General features: G+C 45.3%; 1 protein-coding gene across 1 annotated transcript in view; it reads right to left on the bottom strand.

Annotated features, from left to right (window-relative positions):
- The window catches only part of LOC111726932 (ficolin-1-like), a 4,038-nt gene extending 922 nt beyond the window's left edge, over positions 1-3,116 (bottom strand). The window contains exons 1-2 of the mRNA XM_023516095.1: positions 3,010-3,116; positions 1,229-1,342 (exon numbers count right to left, since the gene is read on the bottom strand). Of these exons, the coding sequence (XP_023371863.1) occupies positions 1,229-1,342; positions 3,010-3,076 (181 nt within the window). The 5' untranslated portion in view covers positions 3,077-3,116. The remainder of the gene's footprint in view (positions 1-1,228; positions 1,343-3,009) is intronic.
- Positions 3,117-11,980: the final 8,864 nt, after the last annotated feature.

The following is an 11,980-nucleotide window of genomic DNA, read 5'->3' as shown; positions in this document are numbered from 1 at the left end:
GGGCACCAGGCCCTGGGACAAGAAATGTGTCTTCAGAGTGCACAATTCTGCCAGTCTCCCATACCCAAAGGGTGAGCCTGTGTGGCAGGGTCTGGGGTGGGGCGCTCTGGCTCTGCAGCAAGTCCAAGTTCCTAGAACAGTCACTCAGGGCTCCACGCAGGTTCTGACCAGAGAGGGGACACCAGGAGGCGTCTGGCCTCCCAGGCCAGTGTTATTGTCCTCAGCAGGGGCCTGAGGACTGCCCAGTGCCCAGGTCCCACCACTACATGGGCCTGAGCCCAGATCTGAGCCCTCGTCTGCCCTGATGCTGCCCAAGAGGCTGCCCGGCATTCTCTCTGTCCCCCTGGCTGGGAGAGGGCGTGTGTCTGGATCCTGCTTTGGGCCACATGAGCTGGCCATGCCCACTGCTAGGAAGCTGACCCAAGGGAGGTCAGTTCCTCCCACCACAGCCAGAGCCTCCTCCCTGCTGTCCCCTCAGCAGGGCACAGGGGACAGGAGTCCAGCTCTTGGGTGATCAGGCATGACCTGGCCCAGCCCTGCCCACTCAGGCCTTGAGGCTGGATACCTGGGAGAATGTGTGAGTCATGGGGAGCTCCAAGCTTGTCCTATCTCCACTGGGACGTCCCCACCAGGTGCTGGTCACCTATAGGTGGGGAAAGTTCCCTTTTCCAGCTTAGTGCCCATCTGGGTCAGGGGTCCCCTGTGTTCAGGGACCCTCACACATCTCAGCAGGCACCTGCCACCTGCTCTTGTTTGTCAGGACAGCTGCCAGCCGTGTCCTGAGGCTGACCCACGCTGAGGCCCAGCCCCTTCCCTCCTGGTGTGTGAGCTCAGTAGGTCCTGACCCCATTGGCACTCAATTTCCTCATCTCCGAGAGGTTAAGAAGAAATTGGTCACCCCAAATTTGGTGAGAATGGGGAGGCCCATGCACTTCAGGACTCTTGCCTGTAGCCATCGAAAGCTGGCATAGAATCAAAGACAGGTGACAGGCCCCCAGAACATACCCAAATGTGAGCTCCTGAGAGGGCTGAAGGAGCAGGTCACACCTGAGGCATGTTCAGAACCCCTGTGACCTCAGGGGTCAGCTGTGTCCCTACTGTCCTCTCCCAGCAGAGGCCAAGAGCAAAGCCTCTGATCATGGTGGGGTGTTGCCCAACTCAGCTTCTAATTTCAGAGGGCAGGAGATGTTCCCCACCCCCTTCTGCCCACCAGGCCCGGTGCACGTACCTCTCTCTCCGTGGGTGCCAGCCTCCCCCTTGGGCCCTGGGGCTCCAGGCAGCCCCGGGCAGCCTCGGAGGATGGCAAGCTTGTCAGAGCCCTGCAGCCCCATCACCGTCACGTCTGTACAGAGACACAAGTGGCCAGTCAGTGCCATCGTCCTGGGTCTGATGCCCTACAGAGCTGCAGAGAAGACACCTAAACAGAGGGTGCCTGCCCCTTGGTGATACTGAGCCTGGGCTGATGGCTGCAGCCAGAGCATCTGCCTCAGCTGGAGGCAGACCTGGGAGTCAGTGCAATATTCCTGATCTGTTGGCAACGTAGTCCATCCTCACCACAGGGGCAGTGCTCAGGCAGGGAAATTATGTGAGGCAGAGCCCCGGCCTTGGGGCCACCCTGCCTGATTGGCCATGCTCCCCCTCCAGGCCATGTCACCTCTCCCCTCAGAGCTTCTGTCCCTTCAGCTACCAAGTGGGAATTATAACAGGACCATGCCAAGGATTAGAATATAGAACACAAATCTTTAAAATTCAGTATAATACATACATCATTTAGAAAGAGCTTCACTAACAGTGGGTTCTTTCAATAAATAATGATGATAAATACATCTAAGAAATGTAGGGAATTGGGTTCACATTAGCACCTTCACTGCCATTCCTTGGGATGTGTTCCCACAATTCTGCAGCTGCAAGGGGACTTCTGGGTGTGGCACCACTGGAACCAGAGATTATTTGCTTCTTTACCAAATAATTTTAGTTTTGTGGATGACAAGATTAATGCATCTTTTATACTTCCTGAGAAAGTATGGCATTAAATCCCATTGTCCCTGGGAGATACAGGCAGGTACAATATTTTGTGTAGTTTTCTTTGGTATGTTCTCACCCTTTGCTCACTATTCAGAGAAAACGGAGATTTAATTTATTTTTTATTTACTTATTTTTGCTCATTAAAAAAGAGTACTTAATAATTTTTGACAATTCACTGTTCCAAGCCCCTCCCTGCAGTGCTGTGGCAGCCGTCATTTGCCCCGGGTCACCAGAAACACAGGAGGAGCCGTCGTGCCCACTAACACAGTAGAAGCCTCTCCCGTTCTGAGGGCAGAGCAAGGGCCTCAGTGTGACCAAGATGCCGCTGAGACCGTGGGTGGATCCTGGGTGGAGCTGCTGGGCATGGCACTTACATGTCCCAGGAGCCCAGGGGAAGGAGGTCTGGAGGCCGTGTAGGCCACATCACCCTCATGTGCCATGTCAGGACCACCATGGAGCCTCCTGTCCCCAGAGCCAGGCAGATTCCAGACGGAATGTCCTCCGTGCTGGGGCCTTACCCTGTCGACCATGTTGGGCCGGATGGTCTCCCAGAGATAATGATAATAGCTCCAATCTGACCAGGGCCACCTCTATTCCACCCACTGGAAGTGGGACTTCTATGGTGGATGGTGACACACATCCCTTCCACCCACTACCCTTTGGCCTGACCTGTACCACAACTCAGTAACCAGAAGGGACCCTGGGGAACCCGGTCTGGTTGTGCAACCAGGGAAGGGCAAACAGATGTTGCTGAGTGTATTAAAAAAAATCAACACATTGTACCCCACATATGCATAAATGTATTCATGATCTATGTGTATTTGACTTAATAAAAAAAAAATAAATAAGCAGCTGTTGAAGGAATAAGGGCAGAACAGAGGCAAAGGGCTTCCCACTGGGCTGGCTTGCATTCAGCGGTCAGCAAGTGGAGGCTGTCAGCTTCCAGGGCTGTAGTCCCTCTTCCTCACCTGGCGTCTGACTCACCTGGACAGGTGTCAGCAGTCAAGGCCGTGGTGCACAGGAAGGAGAAGACCAGGAGAGTGGGCCCCATGGCCGTGGCAGCTCAGCTGTATCACTCTGGTCCTGCTGCTGAAAGAGCTCCCTGGCTCTTATAGGGCTGCGGCCACCCGCAGTGACCCCTGGCTCTATTTCCCATCCCCAGTGGGGGTGGTAACTTCCTCCTCATGGCCTCACAGGCTTCCTGCTCAGTGGGCTTCACTTCTCAGCAAGGACACTCTGTGCCCAGAGAGAGGACTCCCCAGGGCTCATGTGGGGAGGGCCTGTGTGTGTCTTTAGAGCAGGCCCAGGTCCAGGCCCAGCCCCTATCACCAGCCCTGCTGGGAACAGTCCCCAAGGCCTTGAGCAGGATGGGAGGGTGTTCAATAATGGGTCTCAAGTTCACGGAAGTTTGGGATCATTCGCTGGGGCAGGATGGTTCCCAGGGGCAGGGAGAGTGTCTCAGCTGCTGGAAAGTGGCACAATCAGGCTCAGAGCTTGACAGAGGAGGCAGTGCCCTGGGATGCAGACCAGGCACCAGGCCAGACCCAGTGCTGGGGGGAGGCTGCAGATGTAGGGCTGTGTACTAGACTGCAGAGGCTCTGTGGGGGGCCGGGAGGGGCAGAGGAGCCAGCGGACACCTACCCTGTGGGAAGAACACAGTGTATCAGCTCAAGTAGAGAAGCTTTGTCCACATCTTAGAGAAGAGCCCAAAATAAAGCAAATGCTCACTTGGGAGCAGAGACACCATCAGAGACAGAGGTGGCCAGTGTGCCCCCAGCCCTCACCCACCAATGTCCTGACACAGGTGTCGAAAGGGTTAGGATCGGTGACCCAGGTCAGAGGAGCTTCCATGGCATATTAGGTCAGTGTTCCTGGTGTCATGTGGGCCTGGGAACATGAAGCCAATTCAAAGACCTTTACTTTGGGGGAAATAACAACTGATGTCACAGAGATACAAGAGATCATCTCTGAATACTACCAGAAAATTTATGCCTAGAAATTTGATAATGTGAAGGAAATGGATCAATAGTTGGAATCACACTCTCTCCCTAGACTTAGCCCAGATGAAATAGAGTTCCTGAACAGACCAATTTCAAGCACTGAGATCAAAGAAACAATAAAAAATCTCCTTACAAAAAAATGCCCTGGTCCTGATGGCGTCACACTAGAATTCTATCAAACCTTCAAGGAAGAGCTTACACCTGTACTGCAGAAATTATTCCAAAAGATTGAGGAGGAAGGAATCTTCCCCAACACGTTCTACGAAGCAAACATCATCCTGATACCAAAACCAGGAAAAGACCCAACTAAAAAGGAGAATTTCAGACCAATTTCACTAATGAATATACATGCAAAAATTCTCAATAAAATCTTAGCTACTAGATTACAGGTTATCATCAAAAAAGTCATACAGCAGGATCAAGTAGGTTTCATCCCAGGAATGCAAGGCTGGTTTAATATACACAAGTCCATAAACATTATTCACCATATCAACAGAAGTAAAACCAAAGACTACATGATCCTCTCAATAGATGCAGAAAAAGCATTCGATAAAATCCAGCATCCTTTTTTAATTAGAACACTGAGGAGTATAGGCATAGGTAGTACATTTCTTAAACTGATTAAAGTTATCTATGACAAACCCACAGCTAGTATTTTATTGAACGGAGTAAAACTGAAAGCTTTCCCTCTTAGAACTGGAACCAGACAGGGTTGTCCTCTGTCACCATTACTATTCAACATAGTGCTCGAAGTTTTAGCCAATATAATTAGACAAGACAAGAAGATAAAGGACATCCAAATGGGGGCAGAAGAGGTTAAATTCTCCCTTTTTGCTGATGATATGATCTTATACCTGGGAAATCCCAAAGACTCAACCACAAGACTCTTGGAAGTCATCAAAAAATATAGTAATGTCTCAGGATATAAAATCAATGTCCACAAGTCAGTTGCTTTTGTATACGTCAACAATAGCCAAGATGAGAGGTTAATTAAGGACATAATTCCCTTCACCATAACCCCAAAGAAAATGAAATACTTAGGAATATACCTAACAAAATTGGTGAAGGACCTCTAGAAAGAAAATTATGAAACCTTAAGAAAGGAAATAGCAGAGGACATCAACAAATGGAAGAACATACCATGCTCATGGCTGGGAAGAATCAACATTGTTAAAATGTCTATACTTCCCAGAGTAATTTACTGATTCAATGCCATCCCTATTAACATACCAACATCCTGCTTTCAAGACCTGGAAAAAATGATTCTGCATTTTGTATGGAACCAGAAAAAAAAAAACCCATATAGCTAAGGCAGTTCTTAGTAACAAAAACAAAGCTGGAGGTCTCACTATACCAGATTTTAGGCTGTACTACAAAGCCATAGTGGTCAAGACAGCATGGTGCTGGCACAAAAATAGAGACATAGATATTTGGAATCGAATAGAAAACCTGGAAATGAAACAACTTACAGCCACCTAATCTTCAATAAACCAAACAAGAGCACCCACTGGGGGAAAGACTCTCTATTCAATAAATGGTGCTGGGAGAACTGGATATCCACATGTAAAAGACTGAAAATGGACCCACACCTTTCTCCACTCACAAAAATGATTCAAGATGAATATAGGACTCAAATTTAAGGCATGAAACGATTAAAATTGTCAAAGAAAGAATAGGAAAAACACTGGATGATATTGGCCTGGGGAAAGACTTTATGAAGAAGACTGCCATGGCAATAGCAACAACAGTAATAATAAACAAATGGGATTTAATAAACTGAAAAGTTTCTGTACAGCCAAGGAGACAACAACCAAAGCAAATAGACAACCTACTCAATGGGAAAGGATATTTGCATATTTTGAATCAGACAAAAGTCTAATAACCAGGATCTATGCAGAACTTCAATTAATCTACAAGAAAAAAAACCAACAACCCCATACATCAATGGGGAAGAGAGATGAACAGAATCTTCTCTAAAACCAATAGACTAATGGCTACTAAGCATATGAAAAAATGCTCATCATCCCTAATTATCGGAGAAATGCAAATTAAAACCACCCTGAGATACCATCTAACCCCAGCGAGAATGGCCTATATCACAAAATCTCAAAACTGCAGATGCTGACGCAGATGTGGAGAGAAAGGAACACTTTTGCACTGCTGGTGGGACTGCAAACTATTACAACCTTTTTTGGAAGGAAGTATGGAGAAACCTTAAAGAACTCAACCTAGACCTCCCATTTGATCCTGCAATCCCAATACTGGGTATCTATCCAGAAGGAAAAAAAACCTTTTACCATAAAGACACTTGTACTAGGCTGTTTATTGCAGCTCACTTTACAATTGCTAAAATGTGGAAACAGCCTAAATGTCCTTCAACCCAGCAATGGATTGGTAAGTTGTGGTATATGTATACCATGGAATATTATTCAGCCATCAAAAATAATGGAGATTTTACAGCATTTGTACTAACCTGGATGGAGGTGGAACACATTATTCTTAGTGAAGCATCACAGGAATGGAGAAGTAAGAATCCTATGTATTTGACTTTGATATGAAGACAATTAATGACAATTAATGACATGGTGGGGCATGGGGGAGACCAGACAGAGAAGGAGGGAGGGGGTGTGGGCAAGGAAAAAAAAAAAGAAAGAAAGAAAATAGTGACTAATTCTCATATAAATTGTATTTAATTTTGACCAAAGTACATTACTTAAACATTAATTTTTAACTCAACATGTTAATATGTTGTTTATCATTTTGCATCCTCATTTGTAAGTGAAATATGTTTATAATTTCCCCTTTATAATAATATATTTTTTCCAATTTTAATGTCAGGTGTATCCAGACTAAGTAGAATGATTTTGAAGTATTTCCTATTCTATTGTGTATAAGATTTGGCATGATCTGTTTTTTTAAAATTATCTTTACTTTTATTTATAAATATTATTGTCTATTTTTTTGAGACTTTGGAAAAAACTATATAAGAAGTTAACTGATCAAAGTATTCTATAATAGACATACTTTTATCTGACAATGTGAATGTTACTTTCTTTGTATTATTACTATTATTATTGCTTAATATTTCATTGCAGCAGTCGTCTAATTTCTTTTCTGAATGTATTTATCTTCATTTGTTCTTTATGAGGTTTTGTTAAAAAAAAAAAAAAAAAAACAAAAAACACCTTTACTTTGACCTTCAAAAGCCAAGGAGATGCCACACTCTGTGTGGGCAAAGGTGGCTGGGAGAGTCAGGCTCCTGGGGAGGGGGAGAAACAGAACGCAGAGACTTGGTCTCCCTCCTGCCACCTCTGTCCACATCATGGCATCGAGAGCTGGACACAGAGGCGTTGGCAGCCCACAGTGGCCTGCCTGTGTTCCCGGGTCCTTCATCACGGGGCTACCTGAGTGGTGACTATGACCCGAAATGGATAACTGTGCCTGTTTAAACCAGATGGGCTGGAGAGGTTGAAACTCACAGCATGAATAGTTCAGCATACGGAAACTGCATTAACTTGGCGTTTTGAGTATTGCAATGTTTAAGAGCATTTGGTCTGTCAGACAGACAACCTGATAATCCATCTGAAAATGTAAAATGTAAAATTGAACCAGTTAGTAGTTCTGCGTGGAAATCTTGCTGCGTGTGTGTATCATTTGGGAATATTTAAGAGACCTCCGCTAAGTTCATCACACTCACGTGTATAAATTATTAGATTTTTAAAAATTAGTTTATATTCAGAAGGTTTTATTAAAGGTAGACAATTTAAATTCTAAAACATAAATTTAGATACGGTAATTTTGGAAATGTAATTAAAATGTTTAAACTGTTAAATTAACTCCGTCAGTGAACTGACTAAGAATTATTCACAGGCCCCCTTAAAGGAAGTTATTAAAATGTACCTGCTCCAGATAGAGGTTGGTTTATAAAGCCAAATTTAAAGGCTTACGGAAGCACTGGGCTTCTGCAGTTGTAACTTTAATAAATGGACAAAATGCTTTTGAATTGATCTTTATAACAAGGTAACAATGTACTGAGTGCAAGAAATGAAATAAAACCTAGCAAAAAAACACCACAGGGGAACACGTCCCCCCACCATGAGGACCCAGCACAGGTCAGCTGCTGTGGGTGGCAAAACTGAAGCCCAGAGAACCACAGAGGCTGCCTTGGGGCCACACAGCTCCCCTCTGTGTCCCATGCATCCCTTCCTCCCTCTGTCTGGAGTCCACACCTGCCCTGGGCTCCCAGGAGGGTCTGTGTCCTGAAGGTGAGCAGCTCAGAAACTGGATGGCCTCCCTCTGCCTGAGCCTGATCTTTAATGGCCCCAGCGCAGGAGTCAGACACGCTCAACCCCTCTCAGGAGGGCCTATCGGAGATGAGGTCATTTACATAGTAAATGAAAGATCAGTCCAGGGACAAGGATCAGAAACTAAAATCCTGCATGGGGCTTCCTTGGACCCAGGGTCACGCCTCTGTCTGGGAATTTCAGAATGATTCCTGGGTGTTTCGTATATGCATTCTCTGGGCCAGCACCCAGGAATTTGACTTCTTGTTGTGTTCTAGCCTCACAAATAGGAGGAAAAAGTGCTTATATTTATTAAACACCTATTATGGGCCAAGCACTGTTTTATGTCCAATAACACAGTGGGGAACTGGGCAGACAAGCCCCTGTGCTCGCAGAAACTGTTCCGATGATGTAGACAAACTTACTGGTTTATAATTATAGTGTCATGACCTAGAACTCGAGAAAGCAATGTGGGCTACAAAGGAAATGTAAGCAGGTGTGTTATGAACATAAAACAAACTGAAATATCTGTGCTTAATGCACACATACACACGTGCACACGCGCACACACACACACATGCACACACACAAAGACTATTTCTCACTCTCTTAAAAATATATTGCGAGTGCCCCGGGCAGACACCACCCCTCCTGCAGTGATTCCAGGTTCCAAGCTGCCTCTAGCATGTGGCTCTGTCCCTTTCCATAAGTGGCCCTTGCCATGAGAGCCACCTCTATTCCAGCCACTGGAAGTGGGACTCCTACGGCGGATGGTGACACACATCCCTTCCACCCACCACCCCTTGGCCTGACCTGTACCACAACTCGGTAACCAGAAGGGACCCTGGGGAACCCTGTCTGGTTGTGCAACCAGGGTAGGGCAAACAGATATTGCTGAGCACCCAGGAAAATGGGCTGAGCCTTTGCCTGTGGTATGTTTTTCCATTCATTTATGTTACGTGGTTTTCCTGAGAGTGCACTTCTTGTAAACAGCATATCACTGCTTCCCGTTTGTTTAAATCCATCCTGACAATCTGGGTGTTGAGTTGATTTACATTTAATGTAATTGTTGATACGGTTCTGTGAGGTCTACCCTCCCGCTATTTATTTTATATCTTATTATATCTGTGTTTTCTCGGGCCTGTCTTTCTTTAGGTTGGTCAAGAATATTTTAGTATTTCACTCTCCCTGCCTTGGCTTTCTAGTTCTCCCTCGGTATACCCTATTTTGGTGGTCATTCCAGGACCCACAATACTCATCGTCAGCTTATCACTGTCTCCTTCAGATGACAGTTATGCCACATGTCACATCACAGAGGGACCTAACGCCAATCCTTTTCCCCATTCTTGGCATAAAGTTTGCTTTTGCTTCCATTATGAACTCCAATACATATATCCATTGTTTTTATTTTAAAATTTCAAATTGCCTTTTAACAACATTTTTAAATGAGAAAAAATGATTCTGAAGGCATGCTCAGACTGCCCACCTCCATTGCTCTTCCTCCCGCTAAGAGTCGGCACATCTGCCTGGTAATGTTTCCCTTGGCTAAAGACCTTCCTTCAGCATTGCTGGGGATATGGGTCCGCCGGCAATACAAACTCTCTCGGCTTTCGCTTAACTGAAAAGACCTTTATTTAGCCTTCATTTTTTTTTTTCTTTTTTGGAGACAGGGTCGCACTATCACCCAGGAGCATAGTGGCATGATCACAGCTCATTGCAACTTCAAACTCCTAAGCTCAAGCAATCCTGCTGCTTCAGCCTCCCAAAGTGCTGGAAGAACAGGTGTGAGCTCCCATACCTGGCTTCATCTTCAATTTTGAATCATAGTTTTATTAGGTACACATTCTCATATGTTAAGAAATGTGTCTTTCAGCCCCTTAGAAATGTTCTTTTGTTGTCTTCTCCTTCTCTGATGATGAGAAACTATCCACTCTTCTTATCGAGTTTCTCCCTGCTTCTCCCCCTCTGGCTGCTGTTAAGATCTCCCCTTGGGCTTTTGTTCTTTCCACCTCGGCATGACCTACTTTGTGTTTATCCTGCTAAGGTTTCACTGAGTTCTTAAATCTGGAGGTTCATGCTATTGATCAAATTTAGAAAATTTTGGCTAATATTTCTTCAAATATTCTCCTACCCCATTCTCCCCCATCTCCTTTTGGACTGAAATTGCATTGTTTTTGTTTGCTTGCTACCTTTCCACTGAAAATTAACACTGTGAAGTCGTCGTATAAACTTTGTTTTCTAGACTTCAATTTGGATGGTATCTATCAACATGTCCTCGTATTCCCTCACCCTTTCTTGTACTCCCCAGTCAATGAATTTTTGACTTCAGATATTGCAATTTTCATTGCTAATGTTTACATTTAGTTCATCTTTACAGGTTCCATATATCTTTTGAAATCATACATTTCTTTGCCCATTATATCCACATTTTCTTGTATATTTAAAATATTTATCATGCATATTTAAAGTACTTGCCTGCAAATCCTGGCTTCTGAAGCACCCCTTCATTTGTTTCCATTTAATTTTTTCCTCTCGATTATGGGTCACATTTTTCTTCTTCTTTAGCATGTCTAATAATTTTTGATTCTGTGCAAGGCATTGTGAATATTATGTTATAGAAACTGAATGCTGCAGTCTGCTTCAGGAAAGAGCTGAGCTTTGTGCTAGCAGGCAAGTTAAGTTGCTGAGAGATCACTTTTGATTCTGTGGGTGCCTGGCTTTAAGTCCAAAGTTCAGGCTGTGTTAGAGTGGCTCTATTTGTCTTCAGTTTTAGGGTGTAAGTGTTAGTCCTGGGTATGGTCCTTTGACTTAAGCATTAGGTCTTCTGGGGTTCCAGTGGGAAGCTTGAGGTGCTCACCACATCTATATAAAGTGATGAGACTTAAACTGTCCTCTCTACACTGGGAAACTGCTGGACTCCCTGCCCTCCAGCTGTTTCTCTCTTTGATTTCACCCTAAACGTGTTGCTGTCAGGAGACAGGCAAGGATATGAAGGGGGCTATAAGCACATGTGGGGCTCTTTGATGGCTTTCTCTTTTTTAGGATTTCTAGTCCCAGTCTCCGGCCACCCTGGTAGCCTAGATCCCTGACACCAGTGCTCAGCCTGCAGGCTGCTGCCTTCTGCTGAGCAATGTCCCCTGCCTCACAGGAACTTAGCGGGGCCCTCAGGAGAAAGGGTGGCTGCAGCTCTCACCAGGCATGGCTTCCTTCTCTTGAGGTTGACCTCACGCTCACAGTCTACCTGCTTTTGGTTGCTCTGCTTCAACTTGTATTTTCATAGATTCCCTAGATTATTTCCATTCACAGGGGAGTTAATCTGATGTAAACTATCTCTCTAGTATCAAATGCTAGAGGTCTGAAAGATGGGTTTCTTTGTTTTTTAAACATTTAATTCTATAAAGTCTCTCTCATCAATTGACATTTGAGTTAAGAACACAATCACATGAGTGAGACATGCAATATTTGGGGTAAAATCTTACAGAAATAGGAAAGATTTTGGTGGATTTAAGAAACAGTAAGACAGCTGGGGCAGCAGAGAGCAGTAGAAGAGGAGATGACTGGTGGGACCTAGTGTAGAAGCCAAGGACTGCGGGGCCCTGGCGCCCCCTCCTGCAGAGGGTGGGATGCCAGCGTGCAGGTGCCCTGGCGCCCCCTCCTGCAGAGGGTGGGATG

This window comes from Otolemur garnettii, unplaced genomic scaffold (assembly GCF_000181295.1).
Source record: "Otolemur garnettii isolate 467f Iridium unplaced genomic scaffold, OtoGar3 scaffold00087, whole genome shotgun sequence".
NCBI lineage: Eukaryota > Metazoa > Chordata > Mammalia > Primates > Galagidae > Otolemur > Otolemur garnettii.
The sequence above is the reverse complement of the archived record's forward strand: the minus strand, read 5'-3'. Positions and strand labels throughout refer to the sequence as shown.